The 25,025-nt window shown below is 33.3% G+C and overlaps 1 protein-coding gene across 3 annotated transcripts in view; it reads right to left on the bottom strand.

The window, feature by feature from the left end:
- Nucleotides 1–2,532: 2,532 nt before the first annotated feature.
- The window catches only part of LOC136038485 (transcriptional enhancer factor TEF-1-like), a 189,240-nt gene continuing 166,747 nt past the window's right edge, over nucleotides 2,533–25,025 (bottom strand). For 2 of the 3 annotated variants that reach the window (XM_065721560.1, XM_065721559.1), the window contains 5 exons: nucleotides 24,018–24,055; nucleotides 22,101–22,329; nucleotides 11,632–11,855; nucleotides 5,913–6,147; nucleotides 2,533–3,131 (listed from right to left, as the gene is read on the bottom strand). In XM_065721560.1, the coding sequence (XP_065577632.1) occupies nucleotides 3,018–3,131; nucleotides 5,913–6,147; nucleotides 11,632–11,855; nucleotides 22,101–22,329; nucleotides 24,018–24,055 (840 nt within the window). In that variant the 3' untranslated portion in view covers nucleotides 2,533–3,017. The remainder of the gene's footprint in view (nucleotides 3,132–5,912; nucleotides 6,148–11,631; nucleotides 11,856–22,100; nucleotides 22,330–24,017; nucleotides 24,056–25,025) is intronic. The other variant, XM_065721561.1, reaches the window with a different exon arrangement.

Below are 25,025 nucleotides of genomic sequence, written 5' to 3' on the forward strand. Positions count from 1 at the left end.
TCAGAAACTGAAAAGCGTGTCTTATCCACCTTCAACGTCGTATATATAAGCTTGAAACAAATGTTAAAAACTGAATACATCTCAGAAACTGAAAAGCGTGTCTTATCCACCTTCAACGTCGTATATATAAGCTTGAAACAAATGTTAAAAACTGAATACATCTCAGAAACTGAAAAGCGTGTCATATCCACCTTCAACGTGGTAAATATAAGCTTGAAACAAATGTTAAAAACTGAATACATCTCGGAAACTGAAAAGCGTATCTTATCCACCTTCAACGTGGTATATTTAAGCTTGAAACAAATGTTAAAAACTGAATACATCTCAGAAACTGAATGCGAAGCGTGTCTTATCCACCTTCAACGTGGTATATATAAGCTTGAAATAAATGTTAAAAAATATGTTGCATATCTTTTATTTCACAATTTACCTGTACAAAAATTATTCCTAGATACATCTAGATATTTATTTCATAGCTTCTGCATCAAATTTTTAAAACTCTGGAGATAGAAGTGAAATAAAAGAGAAAAAAACTTAACAAGCACAACACAAAATCAAAAGTCACTAATAGATTGCGCGCCAAAATAAACAACATATTTGGGACAATATGCGAGGGAAACATAATATATATATCGCTTAAAATTGCAGGACAGGGGTGTTAAACCGGGCAATCTCTAAGTACATTTGGTTTAATAAAAAATAACAATAAAGATATTGTTCTTTAAGTAGAATAGGTTATAAAAGCAAGTAGAAAACGAAAAAGAAAAAAAAACACTAATATTTATCTAAAAAATTGAATAAGTTTCCAATAAAAATATTGTTCTCTCAATCTAAAGTCATCGTAATAGGATTTACAGTGGGGGAAGGGGGAAATTTTCCCTCAGTTTTTGCTATTGAAAATACCAATAAGAGAATACTTCAAAATCAAAACTTTTTGTTCATTTAAAAATTAGAAAGGCTTTTCATTAATAAAATAATTCTCCCATCGGAATAAAGTTTAAAAGGTGGGGGCTCATTTTTCTTTTACTAAAAATTCCCAAAAAGGACGGATTTTTCAAAAAAATGTTGAAAAAATTTGAAAGGTTTTTAAAAGCTACGATCCGTCTAACAAATCACATTCTCTAAATTTTATTTGCGTTTATTTTTTTATGAAAAAAGTAAAATTTCCTATTTTTCAAAATAGTTTAGAAAAAAAGTCTTTAAAAAATAGTCTAGGAATTGTCATAATTCTGCCTCAATGAATAGATAGATTTGAAACTAATGAATCCGATTATATAATTGTTTACTCCTTTCGGTGCAACTTAAAGCCGTAAGCGTTTCTAAAAACCTTCAGGTGACATAAGGAACATAAACATTTATTGTTAGGGTTAATTGTTTTCAGAGTGCCACGTGACATAGGGATCATAAACCTTAATTATTAAGGCTTATGTTTTCAAAGTGTCACGTGACATAGACAACACAAACATTAATAGTCAGTGTTTATTTATTTTTTTGAAGTGTCACGCAACACATGGAACATAAATATTAATTTTTAAGGTTTATGTTTTCGAAGTGCCACGTGACATAGGGATCATAAACCTTAATTATTAAGGCTTATGTTTTCAAAGTGTCACGTGACATAGTGAACATAAACATTAATAGTTAGTGTTTATTTTTCTTAAGTGTCACGCGACACCGGGAACATAAACACAAATTGTTAGAGTATATTTTTTCGAAGTCAAATTCAAAATTTTCAAGACAAAAATTCACTTATTTAGACTAACTTAAATCCCCCTTAATTTCGTGCATATAGGGAAATCTTCACAAAGAGATCCAGATGGAAAAGATGAGGGAGAGGAGCATTGTTTTCTCACAATCCTTCAAGGTGTGAGTCATTGAAATTTCACCATTAAAAACTTTACTAAATTTGAGATAAATTCTAGAAGGCTCTATACTTACCCACAATAGTTACTGATGTTAATATTCATAAATTTGATATGTAACACTAAAATATTTATAATTAAATATTTCCCCTTGTTCTGAGGCATTAGGACTTTACAGGATGCAGTTGACCTTATAACAAAATAGTTAACCTGCACAATTAAATAATTATTACTGAGATATTATAACATGTATACTTGTGGGAATTGTTCACCATTTTCTAATGTTCTGCGGTATTCGTTCACCTTAACAGAAATATACCGGACAAGAAGAAAATGAGAAAATTCACAACTAGTGTAAAAGATGAAAAATACAAATATTTTGACCGAAATCTTAGCTCAGCTCTCTTTCATAAAGATGAAAATTATTTTTTAAAACATGTGTTGTTTTAATTAAAATTATTTTTAATTGAAAATTTTTTTTTCAGTTTTACCAAACAATAACGATTACTAATAATAATACTAGCCAAAATAATAAAAATAATACTATAATAATAATAAAATAGTAATAATATATAATAATAATAATAACTAGTCAAAATCTGATGCTGAAAAAAGGATGACATTAGACTTAGATATTCTGAACATTTAAGTTTTTGAATTTTTTTTTTTTCAGAATGGAAATAAAGAAAAAAAAATAAGTAAGGTAGTACATATAAGTAGCTCAAAGCCGTCAGAGAAAACTCAAAGCCATGAAGGCACTTAGAAAATTGGTTTAAAATAATTTATGGCAGCCCGAAACAAATATGGCTGGGAAGAGAGGCATAAATAGAAGAAGAAGAAAATATACGTAGATCATTGTGCAAAATTAGGTTAGAGCTCTCTTCCCATGAAAATTGGCACAAATACAGCAAGGACGGTTATCTTAATTGTAAGAGCTGCCGAAAGCGATGAATAAATGCCCTACTGCCCCGACGGGCGCTATTTTTAAACTCCAACGGTCTCGCCTATATCACAAATTGGGACAATAAATACACACATAAAAGTGGCTGAGCCGTTAGATGTCCCTAGTAGGGGGTGGTTGAGATCCCGATGATTAAAAGGTACACACCACAGTAACAATACATAGTCCTAAAAAGGGGTGGGGGTCTAAAACTCTTATTCCTTGACAAGTCGGTAGATATGATGTTGGGCACCATGTTCCGATGAGGAAACTTCAAACACATAGGCTATACATAACAATGTTTCCTGAGTATCTCGGTTTGTCACCACCTGAAAAGTAAAAGTTGTATTAGATACTACTTATAACATATTATAATAGGTTATTCGTATTTGTTTATTGAAATAGCTATCGTAGCACTCTAAAGTGAACGCTAAATTACGCTAGTTTTACAATCACAAAATGGTTACTAATTAGATACACTTACAAAATGTGATGCAAATTTTAATTCACATGTTAAATGCTCTTGCGAAATGTGGTACAAAGGAGTTTGCGAATCTCTTCTTACGGCACTTGACTGGTTCTAGTTTGTTGTAGTGCCTAGTATGTCTGCTGATTGATGCGGTTGGTGGAAGTATGGATCAGGGCTTTTCGTTTGTTAATAGTAATTTCCCAATTTCATTTTTAACTCATGTCTTCGATCGAATAAGGTGGGCAAATTCAAGAGCTCAAGGGCACATTCGTACTGCTGAAACTGGATCCAAGCATTATTCTAGTGCCGCGCTTTTGAACATGTTCTAGTTCATCTGCCATGTAAGCTGTGTTCTGAGTTTGGGGACCCCAAACAGGACAGCAATATTCGACGAAAATCCTGATGTAGGTTGTATACGCCAGCAGGAGCTGACGATCAGAGAAGCCTAACCTGTGCATGCTTGTTAAACTCTGGATTGAGTTGTGACCTTTGTGCACAATATTGTCTACATGCAGCTTAAACGAGCAGTCACTTAAAACTAAAATTAACTAAAAACTAAATCTATTAACTAAAAATAACAACAGAGGACGTAGGTACTGAAACAAGATGAGACCCCTGCCCATCCCTTCCCCAAAACAAAATTATAACGAAGCCAGCATGTGAATTTTATCTTTGTAGCTCATTATTATGCTAATGGGACTAAACAAGAAAACATAACACAGCAAACAAAAGCGATGTAAATCACAGCCAGTGAAAGATTGCCAAAAACCGGTTTAACAAGGAGAATTTCATACATCACGAGCAGGCCTGAATTTACCAATAGGCTCACTAGGTCCGAGCTGGGGGCGCACAATGAAAAATGCAAATTGCAATAATGCATGTAAAAATGTATAACAGCCGAAATAAAATAATAAACAATCCCGCTTTTCAGGAATGAATAAAATTCAAGATTTAGCCAAAGAGCGAAAAAAGTTTTTATTTTGATGTCCTTAGTACATTAATGGTAAATATTATTAGTTAATTACACTTAATAACGCTCTTTACACTAAAGTTTTTTTATTGTTTCAAAAAGTAGAGTTGTGAGAAAGAGTCAAACTTTAGCGCAAAGAGCGAGGCGTTGTGGAAGAAAAGCCCCTTTCATATACGGAGTAATTTCTGTTAGTTTTAAGTTTTAATGTTACTCCTTACTTTCATTTAAAAAAAAACTTGTTTTTATTATTTAATCTTAAATTATAATTGATCTTCTATCAATTAGAAGAATTTATAAATAATTTATTTATAAATTAGAAGAATTATAAGAATTTTCTATAAATAATTTATAGAAGTCTTCTATAAATTATAGTTAATAGTCTTCCTTCGAGTTCCAAGACTAGTGAAATGCTACATAATTTATAAATTAGAAGTACATGATGTTATGTGTCAATATGTCTTAACTTGCTCAGATAACGAGAATGAAAAGAATTAGCTGAATTAAATGATGTATGCAAGGAAATGTTAGGCCGTTTATTGGTGGAATTAAATATTGCTAGAATAAGGCCTTCGAACATGTTCAGTCATCCAAAGAAAAATCTAGGGGCGCACAATGCCCTAGGCCCAATAAATTATTACTGGCGGGTTTTTTTTTTTTTTAATAAAGACTGGACTGATATTATTTATCGTTTAAGTGGCAGGTACACTTTGCCGCTGCGCTGCCAGTTCACAATAAAGTAATTTCAAAACATTACAGAATTCCGCGGTCAGTTATAAACTCTCACATGTGTCCCACGAATGGAGCTGAGAGTTCAGTAGCACCTCTTTTTTCATTAATTTGGCTCACCAGTTGTGATCTCTTCAGTGTTTCCACTTTCCCCGAATTTCCCCAAAAAATCTCGTAAAAACAGAGCGGCAAAAACACTTGGGCCTAGGGTCGCCTGTGTTGTATTTGTCAAAATATATTTGTTTATTTCCCTTTTCTTTCTTTATACTCCATCAGTGTTATATTTTAATTCATGATGTGCAATAAATTGATAAATAAACATATATAGTAAAGGGTATTGGTAACTCATAAGAGTGGAAACTGGCACTAGTGTAAAAAAAACACCAAAGCCATCTAGCATCTGGCGAATTTGAAATAATTAAACCTAATTAATTAGCCATGATTTGCCCTCATCAAACCTAGGCCTACTAATAATTAGGCCTAGTAATATGTACTGCGCCTAGTTAAGTTAACAAGGCAATTAGGCATAACCCTTTGCCATCATAGAAAAATAGGCTAGGCCTTACATATGTCCTTTAAACAGTAGGTTAGCCTACCCTAAACAGCCAAACACTTGATGTTTTAAGACTTAGACATAGACTTCACCTTTAAGTGAAATAAATATACAGATCAGATCCAAAGAGCATGGGAAACTTTGAGTTTTCAATACTATTTGGTTAGGCCTTTACCAATTATCCAGTTCGATTTGAATTTTTTCTACTCATTTAAAGACATTTTAATAATTTTTCCAGCCACTACGCTGCGTCTGGCGCTAGTAGTTTTCAACTCCTATCTTTCCATGTTAAATCACCGAAGTTTCCCCTCCTATAGTTTCCCATGCTCTTTGATACATAGTAAATACATAGTACTTAATAAATTGATACATACATAGTACAAGAAACCCACCTGTAAGATTGTGAAGTTTTCTAACACACTATTCATCATATATTTTTCGGGTAAACTTTTCAATTTGTTGATGAAATTTATCATATATTCACACATTGGAGATCTGTTTATCCTATAGACAAAACGTCCGTTTTCAAAGTGAGCGTACTCTGTCTCCACCTTCTCCACTACTTGCTTCCCAAACGAGCATACTTTTGTAGAACAAGTGATTGTCATATTCTCTGGACTTTCGTACCTAAAAATATAAAATAATTAAGGGCTTGCAAAAATATATTACTACCACTGCTACTATTACTACTACTACTAAGATTATTTAGCAAAATTTACAAGTTCCCCGCTTAATTATTGACTTATTTTTCAGTGCGTATATGAAAAATAAGTACACGGATTCTGATATATATTCTATGGAAATTCTAAATTTTTGAAGAAAACATGCTTTTAATTTTTGTAAATATCTTTATTCTCAGTAAATAGAAAATATTTCAAATCAAATATGGGCTCTATTGACTTTTGTTTTCAATCCAACACATAAAAAAAAAAAAAAATTCTATCATAATTTTTTTAATACAAATAATCTTATATATGCACTGACAAATAGATACACACATTCCGATATATATTCTATATATATACACACAAAAACTCTAACTTTTTAAAAAACTTGCTTTTAATTTTTGTGAATATCTTTATTCTTACTAAATAAGAAACATTTCAAATGAAATATGGGCTTTACTGAATTTTGTTTTCAATCCCGACACATGAAGTTTCAACAATAAATTTTTTCAATCTTAACACATAAAATTTCAACAAATGATTTTTTTTTTTTTTTAATCTTAACACATAAAATTTCAAACAATATTGTTCTCTTAACACAATCTTAACACATAAAATAAAAAAAAAATTTCCAATGTTAACACATAAAATTTCAACAAATATTTTTTTTAATCTTAACAAATAAAATTTCAAACAATATCTTTTCTTCTTTTTTTTCAATCTTAACACTTGAAATTCATTAAAAGTTCAAAGTACATTCTGACTGTAAATACACGATCACATCAAACCCGATTCTTACGAACAAAAGAGTTGGATACGGAAGGTATGAAAACAATTTAACCAGTTATTATATTTGTAAATTTTAAAAAAAGTAAAATAGAAATATATGAGAATTAGGACTTTAATTAACATAAAATTTACATGATTAAAAAATCACAGTGATAAGAATCTCACGGATGTACCTTCGCAACTTAACAATAGTTAATCAACTATTATTATGATATATATATATATATATATATATATATATATATATATATATATATATATATATATATATATATATATATATATATATATATATATATATAAACTGTATAAACTGTATATAAAATTTCGGTATATCTAGATTTTATCATCTAATATGTATTTTTTTTTTTTTTTTTTAGCTCATCACTCTTATTATTCAAATTATTTCATGTAAATTATATATAAAGCATATAAAAATAAATTATAGTATAAAAGATATAATATCTTATTAAAAAATACGAAAGCAGAGCCTTTTCAAAACTAATCCCTTGTTAATATCTGCAAGTTTGTTGATTTTGTAGCCTTTTTCACATGATCAATATGTGCCAACTAGAAGTACAGAAACGTCAGCAAAATTTTGGATATAACCTTGGGCGACATCTAGACATTGAGGAGGAGGCAGGGCTGGCATTCAATTTTCACACTGCCACCTACCATATTTGGAAAGAAAAGGTCTTGAATGGAGAATGAAACGGTTATGTTTTCCTAGTGATTAGGTCATAAAATGAAGTTAGACCAGTCAATTCAGAGCAAAAAGTATATAGCCTTGGGCGACAACTAGGCATTTGAGGAGGACTTGCATGCTATTTTCACATTGCCAACTACCATATTTGGAATGAAAAGGTCTTGAATGGAGAATGAAACGGAGGCGTTTTTCTAGTATTTAGGTCATAAAAAGAACTTATGTCGGTCAATTTGCAAACAGGAAGGATTTCGGAGCAAAAAGTGTGTCCCGAAAGTTCAGTTATGCACTAAGAATGTGTTTTTAGGCTGTTTCAAGCTAAAGCTGTTTTGTGACACGGGATCTCCAATTGCCTTCTAATGGCTCACAGAACTTATTTGAATGACCCTTACACTGTGCCATCTACCTTAGTTTTGACCTAGGATGGACGATAGACTATCTATAAACAAGCAAAATGAATCATTTTTATACAACTTCAAAAAAGTTATGCCAGCTTTTCCTCCCACAGAGACTATCTATCTTGGCTGTACTCCAATATGCACTGGCACTCAAGTTTTCCATCAGTTCCACCAAGTTAATTTTAAGACACGACCGATTTCTGGACATGAGACCACATTTTTTCTACAGATAAAACTTTTTTGTAAGCTTTCTTGTTTAAAAGTGCTTTCTAAAAAAACAGCTGAAGATGTTTTGCAGCACGGCCATACAGAAGTCCCACCCCTTATTTACGGCAACACCACGTCTTCCAGCAGTAAAATCAAAATGAACACTTCTCAGACAGTAGTAAATATTCCAATTTAGAATAAATACTAAACTGAATTCAAATTTGAACTGACTCCCGAGGAAAATAACAAATCGGCACGGGCCAAAGGCCTGAGTAAGTGGTGACATTTGTACTATCTCAGGTGCCCCCAAAGCTACCCTTTTCTGCTAATTTACATGTAACCAACGTTTAACTTTAACGACTTTTAATGTCACAACGCACCAAAGTTTAAGACAATGTCAATTAGCGTTTCACCCATAGGGTTGCAACTAAAAGATAAAGATATCGAACTGGAGAGAGATCTTATGTATTTAGGAAATACAGTAGCTTCCAGTGGGGATTCCGAGAAAGAGGTATGCGCTAGAATTGCCACAGTCAACGCAGCATTTCAGACCTTCTACCAGGTTAGATATACATGGTATACTAAACTGAAACTCAGGTTTTTCCAGAGCAATAATTTGTCTGCTTTGGGTTACTCTATGGAAAGTCTGAAGTTAACTGCAGAATAGGAAAAAGACATAGTTGACTTTTGAGAATAATTGTCTTCACTGAATCCTGAGGATTAGACAGAGTGAACTTGTCAGCAACGGAGAAAGTCATACGCGCAGAGGTCAACCAGACGTAGACCTCCTTTGTGAGGCAGCGAAACTGGGGAAACCTTGGGGATACCTTTCGTCCGCATTTAAACAATGAACTTTCAAAAATGGTGCTCCACTGGCAACCAAAAGGCGACCGTCACCGAGGAATACCAAAGAACACGCTTCGTATGACATATCCAGTACTCGAAAAGATTGATGTGACAACTTAGAAACATGAAGAAAATCTACATTTGGGCTGATCAAAATATGAAAAGCGGACCTGTCAACTAATTGAAATTAGTTTCAAAGTTTTACATTAAGCCTACTAGAAAAGATGGCTAGTTTTATGTAACTTGCAAAGTAATCACTGATTGTGAAGCTCGATTAAACATCGAAATCATATACGAACCATAAAATCGAGGTTTTAGAGAATTTCTTTACTTAATTTGACATCTAATAGTCAGAAATAACACCACTTTTTTGAATGATTCTATAATTTTTTGTTTTTTATGTAATGGATAGTGGCACAAACATGCGCATGGGGAGGTATCGACGCCCAGATTCCTCCCTCTCAAAAAATCCTGTGTTGAGTTGTTAGGCACTTCTTAATCAAATTATCACTAACAAAAATTCTTACACTACAGTCTTTCCCTTTTCCCCCCGAAAAAATGCCTACAATTGTACCTGGGTAATATTTTTCTTTCCTTTCCATATTTGGCGATCATTGAACATATCAAGAGGTCAATCAGCATAGTAAAATGCAATAATCGCTATCTGTTCCTGAAGAATAACGAAAATTATAGATGGGGCAAAATACATAAATTTCTACTACATATTGAGTGCTTTAAATTCTGTACCTGAATAGATACCAAATAATTTAAAATAACAAATCAATACCTATGCCCTTTAATTGGCACAGTAGGATTGATATTTACTTGGGAATACAACTACCTGGGTTTGAAAGCTACATCAGCCCATTGCGGGGCTCGGAACTTGAATACGGTGATGACTACACGAGAATGTCGCGATGCGAGTCCAAAGAAGTAGTATCGGAGCAGGTGATAGCCAACATATATTAAATGAGAATGGTGGCAATTAGAGCAATAACAGAGAACCATCCCCTAAATGGCCCGTTTTTCGCATCAAAAAAGGTTTCGCTAATACACATGCGTCTTTGAATCAACCCAAATTAGTCCAATCAAATTAGCCTATTGAATTAATTTATATTATATCAACTAGAATATTTCCCATCATTTTTCGACTAGATGAAATTCACCCTAGTTTTCTTCTTTTTTATTTTTTTTTTTTTTTTTTTTACTAAATCAACTAGCTATATACCCTATCGGACGACAGGCATAGAAAAAAAAATGAATCTCGAAATCTTTGGTGGACCAGAGAAAAAACATTTTGCATCATTCAAAATCTTCTTATATCCCCCCCCAAAAAAAATGAAAGTTTCAATTAAATCCCACAGTCGTGAGACAAAACAGGATAGTCTTACCAGAACTACGCATGAATTTCGTCCCCAGTTTGTATATTTATGTACGTCTGTATGTATAAGAAAAAAAATACTCGCTTGGCTTCAAGTACCCATTGTATAACCAGGGCTGGATTTAAGTTTTAACGCTCCTAGACCCAAGCGTTTTTTGCTTCTTTTTTTGCGGCATTTTCGTCCCTTAAGAATTCGGGAATAGTGGATGCACTGAGCAGAAACCAACCAGTGAGCCAAAAGTGAAAGTGATAGGTAATACCAAACTCTCGGCTGCTACTCTAGGGAGACATCTAACAATTCATAAGTTGCCATGGAATTCCTGTGTTGTGTTAAAATCTCCGTGAAAAGACATCGTGGCGGCGGAGTGCACCCGGCACTTTGACGATAAATCACATCAGTTAAGATTTTGTAAGAAAAAATCATTCAGTGATAATTTATTGCGGGCACTGGTATTATGCGTCCCTAGGCCTGAGCCAAGTAGGCCTATTGGTAAATCTGGACATATGCATAACGTTATCAAAACTATGCTACTACTACTACTAATAACTCACTGCAGCACCAAGCCGCCTGAGGCCAACACAGCCACGCACGCTCCTCCTCCAACCTAATCTATTTAAAGCCTCCCTCTTTACACCCTCCCAGGAAGTTTCTATTTCCTTTAAATCTTTATTTATGACATCCTTCCAACCCAGACAAGGACGACCTGCTTTCCGTGTAGCCCCAGACGGTTGGCCAAAAAGGACAATCTTCGGTAATCTGTCATCCTTCATCCGTAGAACGTCGCCTAGCCATCTCAACCTTACTTTCATTATAGCCCCAGAAAGCGGGATTGAACCACACTTTTTGTACAACCTACTGTTTGAAATACGGTCAGTCAGCCGGGTACCCAGGACAATCACCGTTGTAATATGCAAACATTAGTTGGCCCACTGCCTCTTTGGCTTAAATTAAGGCTTCTAATCTATTGCCCCTTCCTTATTTTGGAAATATACCTTATGAATTTTAAATCAAATAATTTGTGCCTCAATGATTGGACTCCAAAATAAATCCATGTCGTATGCGTTATATGAAAGCAAAACTAGTCAATAGAATTAAAAAATAGCGGGTTGAAGAAAACTTACAAAGAGGTAACTGCATAGAAGCTATTATGATCGTCGTCAACATTATTTAAATCCGCCCAGAATTTGACAAGGAAAAACGCATCCTGGGGCCCTTTGTCGTGGAGTTCTTTTAATCCACCTTTCTTCTCAGGGAATTTGTCATGGATTTGTCGAATGTCCACAGTCTCTAGTAAGGGGTCGGAATAACTTGCAGGACCGATATGTACAAACAGGTGCTTATGATACTAAAATTGTAAACACAGTTAAGATAAACTTAAAAACACAACGAATATTCTAAACACATATTAAGCACACACCAAAATGTTTGCAGTCCTATGTACAAGCAAGTGCTTATGATACTAAAACTGTAAACACAGTTTTACAGTATTTAAACATGTATTTAACTCATAATAACAATGTTTGTAGTTCTAAATAAATTTTAAATAGAAATTTCTTTGAGATACAAACAAAGTGAAAAAACTAAAAGGCGAAAAAACTAAGAAATAAAACTAAAGCGAAAAAAATAAAGTGTGCATCTGGGAGGACAAGGGCAGGTATAGCACCGGTCCCCACCCCATGTGATTTGTACCATTTTGTAGTCCTTTATAATAGCTTTCATGGCATTCTTTTCTTTTGGTTTTTAATTCAAAGACTTCTCGCTCAAAGAACTATTTTACGTACTTGTATGATAAACCCCCTACCGCTCAAGTTGTTCATGAATTGACGCACTGTAAACAGGTTTCTTTTGCTAATTTCTTTCAACTTAGTATGAGAAAAGACAAAAAGAAGTGACAGGATAGATGGAAATATATAATTTGGGCTATATATTTGCACACTAGGGGGGGGGGGGCGGTAAAAGTATTCGGACAGTGGGAAGTAACAAAACAGTTATTACTTCATAATATCAGAATAATTGTAGCTAATACATTTTGTATGCAGACCCGAAAAACTTTACCCCCCCCCCCCTTCAATTTGCAAATATATAGCTCAAATAAACTGTTACACTTTTATCATACTTAGGTATATTTTGTTAGGATTAACCAAACTTCACCCGTTGAGTGGTAGGGTGTATATCATACAAGTATTTAAAAAAAAATTAATTTAAAATTTTTAATTTTATTTTTAAAATTTATACCGTAGTAATTTATATCGTACGATATAATTTATATCGTAGTAATTTATATCGTACGTTTATTTATATCGTATTTATATTGTAGTAATTTTCACCATTCCCCAAACCAAAAAACGATCTACGTTCGACAAATAAAAATCATTAACAGTAAAAGAAACAAGACAGTTTCAAGTAATTTTAATATTTTTTTAAAGCATGCATTTAAAATCGACACGTACCCTCAGCCAGTTTATCCCCTCGTCTCATGAATATCTTCAATTTTCTTTTCTTGTCGTGTTAACTAAAGGCAGATATTACACAGGATTTATTTCTTATGATGACAAGGTAGCTTGCCTCTGGCAGACTAAGTCCTAATGTAATGTTATTCTTAGTTTATTCCCTGACTTAATCCCCTAGAGGGCGCAAATGATATTGCATGCAAAAAATAATATTATAAATAATTGAAATAGAGATAGCTCAATGAGAAAATATTTTTAAAAGGTGATCTGACAAAGTCCGTTCTAAATACACTTGAAGGAATTTTTCATGTTTAATCCCCCCTCCCCCGAACTTTATCAGTTATTCCGCTATATGATCCGTGTTTGAAAACCGTAACTAGTTTTGGATCAACCTGCACTACTGAAAAGCCTTCAGAGATTCCTAATGAGGTCCTAGATAAAGTTCCAAAGTAATATTATTGTTAGTTTATTCTCCGACTTCACCCCTGGAGACCTCGAGTAATATTACACGCTAGAACTTATATTTTTAAAGGAAAAGGAAATATTTTAAAGGAGCTAAAGGAAAAAAAACAAGTTTTTAAAACCCAATTTGACCAAGTCCGTTCTAAAATGTACTTGAAAGTATTACCATCTTCAAGCCCCACGAATTTCTAGACATTTCCACATTATGAACCGTGTTTTGAAATCAAACTATCAATGAATCAACCTGTTCAATTGAAAAGCCCTCAGTGATTCCTAATGAGGTATCAACCTGTTTTGTTGAGAATCCCTCAGTGATTCCTAATGAGGTCCTAGATAAAGTCCCGATGTATTATTGTTAGTTTATTCCCCGACTTCAACCCTAGACCTCAAATAATATTACATACTAGAACTTATATTTTAAATATTGAAATAAAAGATAGCTAAAGGAAAAAAAGAACAAGTTTTTAAAACCCAATTTGACCAAGCCCGTTCTAAATATACTTGAAATCATTATCCATATTCAAGCCCCACGAATTTCTGGACATTCCCGCATTATGAACCGTGTTTTGAAAACCAAGCTATCAATGAATCAACCTGTTCTATTGAAAAGCCGTCAGTGATTCCTAATGAGTTATCAACTTGTTCTATTTAGAATCCCTCAGTGATTCCTAATGAGGTCCTAGATTAAGTCCCAATGTAATATCATTTTTAGCTTATTCCCTCGTTTATCTCGTTGAGTAGACTTTAATGGCATTGCATCCTTCTTTTTTTTTACTTGGTTTTTGATTGTCGGATTTTCATTTTTGAAAATGATTCTATCTCTAGAAAGGTGATCGAGACCAATTGTCAACTTCTAAAGGCCGCATGACTTATGAGGAAAAAGAAAGAAATATACTTAGTTATAAAAAACAACTAAGTAATTAAGCTGATGAAGTTAATTTAGTTAAGTAGCTCCTGAATAAAGCATCCTGAATATCTCTTTAGAATCTTTCGTCTTTATTCGCAAAATACATATTACACACATTTACAATTCAAAGACAAAAAAAATCTTAAAAAATCATTTGTCTCTAGTTTGTCCGGCTAGGAATGACAACTCGACAACGCTGTACAAAAACGATAAATCACAGGCAGTGAAAAAGCATTAGAAATAATTTCTAATACTGTGCTTATTATGTAATAATATGCTTCCTCCTAATTATATTATACACCAGCCATGTGCGGAACTGTTTTGGTAAAGGAAAATTGAAGCTTTTAAGCCATTTACAAAAGATGCATGCTTGTATATTACTAAAATTGATACCATCTAAACCAAATCAATAAATTCAAGTTTATTACTGAAAATTTCCTGATTAAACTATACCCCGAATCAGAGCCGTAATAGAGGGTAGAGGGGGGGGGGTTAGGACTGAGATCAAAATATATGGAAGGAAAAAGGCTTCTCCAAACATTAGTTTCTAAGTATGACAATTAATAATCACAACAGACTCCATACTGGAGAAAAACTACATTTTTTAAAAAGTTTTTCGCCAATATGAATTCTGTTGTAACTAGAAAAACAATTTCAGATATCCGCTACTTTTAAAACTGCCAACCATTGACATTTTTTTTTAATAAACCTTTTATTTAAATTCAAGTTTAATTAGCAAATTGAAAATAAACACAATAATTTCAGCCAATTACCTCTCAGCTAGCAGAGCGATAAGATTGGTGATCAAAAATTCAATATTTTCTGAGACCCCGATGGGTCAGAATCACCAAACATGGAAAAAGAAGACAACAGAGAAGGATGAGGTGAATCACTGCCAGTTACAAAAAGGGAGAAAAAAATAAAAATATATCGATCAAAACCTCTCAAATGAGGTTTTCTCAAAAACCTCTTAGTACAGATTGCAAAATACAGAGCAAAAAAACTATTGACAAAAGCCCTTAGGACAATATTAATAGCCAAACTTACAACTTTTTCAAACTATATCTTGTACTTTTTTCTAATATTCTATATTTTTCAGTTTATATTTTTTTACACTGATTTTTAGGTTGAAGACGACCAAGCAGAGCTTTTGGTCGAAATAATTCGACCAAATCACTTGTTTTTAAATGGCTGTGATTTACTTTCTTTTTTTGCCCTATTGCCACTGCCGCATTTAAGGGGTTGAATTTTTAAAATAAAAGAAGACTGATTCAATAAAATTATGAATTTCAGATAATGTGCAGTTTAGTCAGGGTTTACGCAATATTTGGGTATGGAAGAAATTATTTCAAGGCGGAAGGTGGGGGACTTAAAAAGGCTAAACAAGGCAAAAAATAAAGAAAATGATGGATGAACATAAATTATATCAAGCAATTCCGAGGGAGGAAGCAAGTGCCGGAAGATTACGATTGGCTATGTAATTAAAAAAGAAAATGTCTCTAAAATTTGTCTATGGCAAACTCACTCAAGACGAATGTAAATTCAATGATGTATATGTTAACAGGATGTTATACACTGATACCCCCCCCCAATCTCAAGTTATATTGCATGATACACACAATACGTACTTGGGAAGATGAAAGAGAAGTATCCACTTCATCCCTTAGGAATCGTTTGATGTCTCCTAAGGGGAGTTTCGAGGAAAAAGAGTTGAAAAGCACAAATCCTAAGAATTTGAAACATTCGTTTCTTTTCACCAGACTCTTACGGATTAGCATCTGAACAAACGATTATAGTCTAATTGCTTGATCCCCTTAAGCCTTAATTGAGCAGTTTTTTTTTTCATTTTAAATTTTGATTATCTATTTGTTCTTTCTGAGATTAATAATTATCCATCTAATTCGTTTTTTTTTTTTGTTTGTTTGTTTGTTTCTTGCGATCAATCCAAATGACAGAGAACAAATCTCTCAAATAGGAACGTAAACAGGAAACTCTTTTGGGGCTGAGGGAGGTGTATATTATAAAAAAACAAAAGCAGGCAAGTTATGTGAAAAATGTAAGATATTATGGGCAAATCATAAAATCTTTGATATAATAGGTGAAAAAGGCTGGTCTGGTGCTGGTCCTCCCCCTCCTCCCCTCAGAAAATATACAATTATTTACAATAGGATTTCAATTTCCGGACAATTTGCCTTTTCTCACGCTACAGATAGAAACATGTTAAGAAAACCTACTACAGAAAAAACCAGGAACTATTCAAGGACTCTTCCCCATCCCCTAGGCCTAGATTCCAGTTACACAAGATTAAAACCCCTCACACGGGAGGGACTCTAAATATTTAAATGAAAACGTGGTAAGAAAACCCACTATAGGAAAGAACGAGGAATCTTCCAAGAATTCCACCCCACCCCAAAGGCGTAACTTAGATTCCAGTTGTACAAGATTAGAACTTCTCAAACGGCAGGGACTCTAAATATTTAAATGAAAACATGGTAAGAAAACTTACTATAGGAAAGAACGAGGAATCTTCCAAGAACTCCACCCCATCCCCAAGGCGTAACCTAGATTCCAGTTGGACAAGATTAAAACTCCTTACATGGGAGGGATTCTAATTATTTATATGAAAAGGTCTAATTTTACAATCCAGAAGCAGATATTTTGCAAGTTGTTTCATAATTCGGAACGGATTTACTACTGCTTCCCTCTAACTACGTCACTGTCCCCATTGCCCCATGCGTAATGGACACTTAGAAAACTGCTTAAGTTAAAAAATATTGATAGGTTATGTGGGCCGTTATTCTGACTCTTCCCCCACAATCTTTCTTATTAATTTTTTATTTATTTTTATTTTTATATAAAAATTTATTAAAATAAAATTTTAATTTTATTTTTTTATTTCCATTTTTCAAAGGAAATTTTTCCTATAATAGGTTCAAAGAGACAGTCATGAAATTTTATTATTTTGAGCAATTTTATATATCCATTTGTTTATTAATGAAGTCAATATTATGTTTTCAGCGTCAAAGGCCACCAAGCAAAGAACGAACTCTAGCCCATAATATCTGAAAGTTTACTATACACACGTCAAGTGAGGAGGAATCACCATCTGAAGCTGATTCAGGGAGGATAGATATCATTTCAATTAATTTTGAAGGTAAAAGTTTATTGTGGAAACAATTTTCTGAAATTTCAAAAAATGACCACAAACTAATCAAAAATGCTGTCAGACTTGGCCGCTTCAACGAATTCCTTTGGCGTCAGAAAATGCGAAATCCCACAAATGACTGGTCATTTTCATTCACTTTTTCTTTTAATCAATCAATTTGATTGGAAAAAATAATTTCAAAATTAAATAATCAGATCATTCCCTTTCGTGGCTCGGTGAAGCAGCAGGGAACACAACTTTTTCAACTACTTATTATAAATAAGAAACTAAGAAAGAGTGAAAGAAAAAAAGCATAAAGAAAGAAAGAAAGGAAGGAAGAAAGAAAGAAAAAATGAAAGGAAGAAAAACAGGAAGAAGAGCTCAAAGCCTAGAGATCAAGTCACTACTTTTTCAATTACTATTGCTAATAAGAAATTAAGAGAGAGTGAAAGAAAAAACCATAAAGAATGAAAGAAAGGAAGGAAGAAAGAAAGAAAAACTGAAAGGAAGAAAAACAGGAAGAAGAAAAAAGCCTAGAGATCAAGTCACTACTTTTTCAACTACTATTGCTAATAAGAAACTAGGAAAGAGTGAAAGAAACAAACCATAAAGAAAGAAAGAAAGAAAGAAAAGTGAAAGGAAGAAAAACAGGAAGAAAGAAAGAAAGAAATATGAAAAGAAGAAAAACAGGAAGAGGAGCGCAAAGCCTAGAGATCAAGTCACTACTTTTTAAACTATTATTGCTAATAAAAACTAAGAAAGAGTGAAAGAACATAAAGAAAGAAAAAATGAAAGTAAGAAAAACATGAAGAAGAGCGCAAAGCCTAGAGATCAAGTCACTACTTTTTTACGTCCTAAAATGGTGAGTTCATAAGAAAGTTACATTTACTAAAGCTGTTCACTGACACACGTTTTCAGCTTATTTTTTGCTTTTATCAACACCATCTAATACTAAACGGGCATAAGTACATATAAAGGTCATTTTCAATAAAAATTGGGTTCCCAGTTTTTCCAATTTTTAAGTGATATGTGTAGTTATGTAACTTTTCACTAAACCAATGCCAACAATTTCTTCACTTGTACTATCAACTTAGCTCGCTATGTACATTTACTATCTCGGATGTTTTTTCTCTTCTTTTCTTAAAAGGTCAATATCCTCTTCATCCTTGCAGAGAAATTGCAACAACTTTAAACTTATCCTGCCGATTAATTTCCCCCATCAAATCATCTTATTTGTTTACATTTCTGAGATACATCCAAAGCAACCAGTGAGTTAAATTACACAAATCCAAGGAATCGCTTCAACTAACAACTTTAGAAGCTGCATAATCTCAATACCTCTTCGATTAAGACTCTCTTAAAGTTGAACACAATCCTAGCACTTTCTAATATCCCCTCCCCCCTCTCTATAATTAATTGACAAATCATGGTAAAGTTGGAAAGCAAACTTATAATTGTCCCAAGGACCTTTATTTTAGTTTAGTTACTAAGGATATATGTTACAAAAGTTCAGCTGTAAGTTGTATAGAAAGCCTTGAACTCCTGAGTTGGAAAGATTTTTAAGAAGAAATAGAGGAAATAGTTCCCCTTTTTAAGAAGCAAGAGAAGAAACATCAAGTAATTTACTAATTACGCTTATAAAGCTTTATGTGTGTTTTTTAATAAACTAAATACAGTGTAAATCAGAAAAATAAAACCGGAAATTAGGAGGAATATGATGAGGATGATTAAATTAGGGGCGGGGCAAGGGGTCAAATGTGAAATAAGCATCGTTTTTTCTTGCTTTGTCTTTAATAACGAAACAGGGTAAAATTTTAGATAATTTTGAATGAAAATGATGATTTCATAATGATGGCCAGATAATGATCTGATTTAAAATGATAATATTGACAAAGCAAAAAAGGGAGTTAATTTAATGGATTATTTTAATTTTAAAAAAAGTGAGGAAAAGCCGTCCTGGCTAAGTGGTTGGCGCGCTGGTGTGGAAATTCTTTGTCCGAGGGGCAAGGGTTCAATCCCAGTTGTGACTAGTTATTTGGTTTGGGGTGGGGGTTAGTGGGGTGACTCTGTAAGCTCAGCCAGAGTCAACGCAGCTCTGAATAGTTATCTGGAGAAATCTGAGGAAGATAAGTAGGAAGAGTGTGAGAAAGCACAGGATGGGATCATGAAACAGAGATCAGCATACCCGTTTGGACCTGAAGGGTCTAGTGCCGTCTTCCTTACCTTTTTTTAAATTTTTAAATTTGAAATTTTTTAATTAAATTTTAATTTTATTTAATTTTTATTTTATTTTTGAATTTAATTAATTTTTTAATTGAAATTTTTTAATTTTTAAATTTTCGTACATGTCCCTTTTATAGGAGGCATTCATCTAATCCCTCAGCGTCAACTACACGACAGCGAGTTCGCCAATGAAATCACTCTTGCAGCCCGCTAAGAGGATAACCATCGACATAATTTGAATGAACTCGCAGCGAAAGCCGCCCCTACTGGCCTACTGATGAAAATAGATAAAACGGAAAGCATGTGAAATACAGCTCTAATAAACCTGACGGAATGCATTCAATATAAGGGTTGTGGTATCGAAGAGGTCAGAGAGCTGAAATAACTTGGTAGCACAGTGATCCAAGATGGGAACTGTGAAGAAGAAGTGATGCTGCATATAGCGCATCCAGGTGCGATGGTGAATCCATGTGAAACGAAAATATTACGTCGCCAATTCAAGAAGATGTAACAGGGGGAGGGGGTGTGTATTTTGCTGGGTTTTTTAATGATAGTAGTAAAAAAGATATTTTCGAAATCTCTAAATGCCAAACTACCAAGTTTCTATGCTTAATTCAAAGTCTATAAATGCCTTTATTTTTGTATTTTCTTTTAAAAACACATTCTTCTATGAATAGGGCGGCAGTCATGGTGCACTAAAGCCAGGTGTTGCTTAAGTTTTGTTAAATTACGGTGCAAAATGAAAATCACGTGGTTTGCAAAAAAATACTTTCTTCTCCCTAGATGTTTTTTTGCTTCTTCCCCCAAATTTTGAAAGACACCTTAATCTTTGAATTTCCTTTGAAATACATCCTCTTCTGGTATTGTCACTAAATATTCAAAGAAAACCAACCCCCTCCCTCATATTTTATAAATGGTTATAACAACCCTTGGTGAAAGCATTCAATACGATGGTGCTGATATCGAATATGTAAGAGAATTGAAATATCTTGATAGCACATTGGCTTAGCATGGAAACTGTGACGAAGAAGTGATACTGCGTTTAGCGTATACAGGTGCAGCATTTTCTCACCTGAGTAACCATGGAAAATCCAGAAATCACTCCGGAAAGCTGAGACTCAGATTATTTGGAAGTAACACAGTCTCTGTGCTTATACATGGATGTGAGTCATGGCACCTTTCAAAGAATGCAGATAAACAATTATTTGGATTCGAAAACGATATTCGGAGTGACGAATTCCCAAATAACGACAAGTACTGAATAACCACTGGTGACCGACAAGATCAGAATAAGGAGATCGAGATACTGACCCCTATAAATGAAGGACGCCTCCCACACGAGGTGTGAGGTTGGGCCCCACCCGGTCTTCAAAGGGGGGAGGACAGGGAAACACACCCTGCAAAAAGAGGCAACACCTCTTAAACTATAATGAATGAGCTCTGGTACCTGGTAAAAGAATTGGAGGCCTGCCGTTACTGCCTTAGGCGCCTCTCGGCAAAAAAAGAAGCAACTCCAAGTAAGTTACGGATGTGATTAATTTCTGTAAGCCAGCCAAATTATCCGCTAGTTTCTGCAATTTCTGTAGAGATAAATAATCCCACCTGCTTGAAACCTGATTGCTATCCAGTTACACTGTATCAGAGGAAAGACCGAAAAGTTAAATCCTTGTGTGAAATTTTAATTTATGAAAAAATGAAAACTTTTTCAGTTATGATATTAAACCATATTTGTATTTTATGAAAATAAAGACACGTTTTACAAAATATCAAAACCTAACAAATTAGGATTTGAGAAAAGTATGAGGCCAAAAACACTTTCCTTTTTAAAAGTTTGACTTTTTTACACTAAGTTTGTCGAAGATTGTCAAAGCTCAGTACCCTTTAGAGGGCGAAAGAGTGAAGGTAGATACTTCAAAAGACCAATCTGGGGCGAAATTTAGGCCCCAATCAGGATTTGAGAAACCTATGAGGCCTAAATCACTTTCCTCAACCTCATTTATGCTTTGAAGCTATTTCTAAAAGATTCACTTTCTTAACACAAAATTTTTTGAAAGTCATCAAAGATTAGCACCCTATAGAGGGGGAAAGAATGAAGGTAGATACATCAAAAAACCAATCTGGGGCGGAATTAAGGCTCTTGATCCGTTTCCGGAAGACTTTTTCGTTTCCAAGAGAGGAAAAAGCCCTTCATCTAAAATTTTACCCCAAAATGCGGTAATTTTTGCATTTCAGGAGAGGTGTTTGAACATACGGAAAAAAAAAAATAAATCGAACGGCTGGGAGGGGCAAGGAATAAAAAGAAAAACACCTCCTGAATGTATTATCTTTCCAATTTATCATTAAAATAGAAGAAAGTAGAAAACAAACTACAAAACAACTTATATCTGAGAGAAAAATATTTACTGTATCTGGGGCTCTTTCTTGTTCAATAAATGCAGAAAATTCGACTAATCGCAATTTGTGCGTAGCTATGGCTCTTCCTTCCCAAGGAGGGGTGGGCGTCACCGTAGGTGGGGGTGCTAAGAGACTAATGTCGCCACTGTGAGGTAAACCAGGGACGCCAGCATTTTTCATTGGTGTTCCTGATCCAGGAGGTGGCCCAGGATAATGACCTTGTGAGAATGGCTTCACACTAGAAAAAAATTTAATAGTAAGAAATATACGCTTTTATTACCCCAGAAGTCAAATAAGTTCAGATAAAAAGAATGGAATAAAAATTCAGGTAAATGACATATGTACCATCCCATTCGTGTGATAATGAAGGAGTGAATGAACAAATTTATTCTATCAATGCAATAATATACAACCCAAGAGAGAGCTAAACTCATAATTTTTGTCGTGCTTTTCAATTTTTTATAAGAAAATCACAAAGAACGTATTTTTCAATGGAAATACCCCCAAAAAAGATTTTTTGAAGTCTAGGGGTGTATTTACTCCTTGATTTCCTCTCCAATTGACGCCAGAGGTCAATCTATGAACATAAAAAAATACATTTTCAATTCGCATTATATCCTTTCTCCTTCAAATGTTTTTTCGATTTTTGTCAGCTTCTGTTAATATAGGTTCGATTCCTACGAGGCAACTTTCCAGCAGTATGTGTCAACGATTTGGAGACAAACTGTTGAATTGAATCTAAATAAAACATGTATACAATTTCTAGATTGTGAGGTTCTTAACCTCTTTCCATCTGGCTCATTAATTTCTTGGCAACCAAATTCAAATTATAACACGCATTTTTATTTAACAATTTTTTTTCTAAAACTACAAACCTATGCCATTTTACATAATTTTTTACATGCCATTTTTTAACAATAATATTAAAAAAAAAATTTACATTTTACACCATTTTTTATATTTATACCCTGCTTTATTCGTGTACTGAATTCAACAGTTTTCTTGGATGACATGATCTTTCTATTTGTAATTAGAATGAAACGGAAATTCACAAACTGGCAAAAATTTTAATTAAGATAGAGAAAAATTAAAAAATAAATATATACATAGTGACTAAAGTCCAATTAGTTCGGCCTCATATCCGGAAGCCTATGTCAATAAAAAGGGCGAGAAAGAAAATCAAGATTAAAGAGTTGACACAAATTAACAAAAGGTACAAAACATATGTTGGATGATTGATTGTTCATAAAAACTGCATAAAAAAATATTGGGAAAACTTTTAGAAAAGATGAAGAAGTTTTCAAAACACTTCAAAAAGTTAGTTTTTAAAAATTAATTTTTCCGTTTTTGGAGCTCTTTTAAAGTTAGAATAGCAGCCAAACCGACATTATTTTTGTAAATGCATTCCTAAAGTTAATCATTTAAATTTTTGGTTGACCTTAAAACAAACTGAACAAAAAAAAATTTGTAGGGGGAAGGTTGGTGTGAAATATGTTAATAAAAGTAGTAATTCAGTATTATCGGAGAAGAGAAAGGAGTTTTGATAACAAATTAAGCACCCTAGGCAGAGATTTCCTGTAAGTTTTTGCAGATTGCCCCCTCCCTCAAGAAAATTTTTGATGGTGGAACACGCCGCTTGGATACGGAAAGACTTTTGCTCTCTGAATTATTTTAAAATTTAAGCATTTGTAAGCAAATGTTAGTTACGTGTGTATTTTCTCGTTTTTAACAGCACTTTTCAACCTTGTCTGTAATTTTCTATTATGGGTTAAGTGTTTGATCACATTTTTCTGGCTCTCCTTTTTTGTTAGTAAAAGCTTCCGGATGAATTTTGTAAATAACAAAATTCTAAACGAATTTTGTTATCTACAAAAAATGGATAAAATGAAAACTAAAAGTCAAGAATAAAAAAAAAACAGCACTTACTCTTGCGAAGGTCCGGGTTGAAGCCCAGGTTGCCAGAACTGGAAAGATAAACTAATATAATTCTAACTATTAAATGAATCATAGATAGGTCAAACAATAAATAATAACTTTGGTTCTAATACAAGAATATAAATTAACATTTAAGAAAAAGTTACAATGCATTACATAATCTGTAAAGATATTTTTACATAAAAAAAGGCTAACAAATTTACATACAATTGCGTTATTGTGACCCAGTAAAAAAATGCTAGCTAACATTTTTAGAGAATTTATCAAGCAACTTGAATTGTTGTTGAACTTAAATCGAACGATGGTTTGAAGCAGGGACCAATGGAAGAGATGAATACATAGCCCCCACCCCTCTCCCGAGAAAAAAAACCTAATGTTCCCTAGTTGCTGGGCACTTATTATTGAAAATATCAAACAGATTTATTTATTCCCCCCTCCCCCCATGTAAAAATACAATCTTGTTTACGAGACTGATTTAAAGCGCGATGTTTAGGAACTGATAATGCAGGAAAAAAGTATGACTAATTTCGTAAGGACTTCAGGGGGAAAAAGTGACATAAATTGACAACACTGCTATCATTAATTTTATTTCATATGGTTGGGAAATTACTAAATAAAGAAAATAATAAATTAAAACTATTTAAAATAATATTTTAAAACTAATTTACTTTAAAAATATAAAGAAAATAATTAATTAAAATTAAATTAAATAATAATTTAAAATTAATTTATTTAAAAATTATTCTACTCAAGGCTAGCCTAGTAGCCTATACTGAATTTCTAAGATTACATTTTTTTTTCTAACAACTCCTAGCTAACACTTCTTACATTAACTAACAGAAAAGTCTAAAAAATATTGTTAGTTAAAAAAGTTCCAGTGACATTAATTGAGGGGGAGGGAAGCAAGGAACTCTTGAATTAGATATTTTGAAAAATAACATTTTTTTTGTATTTTCACTAAAATAATACTTTTTTGGTGTTTTCATTGGAGAAATTAAA

This window comes from Artemia franciscana, chromosome 18, assembly GCF_032884065.1.
Source record: "Artemia franciscana chromosome 18, ASM3288406v1, whole genome shotgun sequence".
NCBI lineage: Eukaryota > Metazoa > Arthropoda > Branchiopoda > Anostraca > Artemiidae > Artemia > Artemia franciscana.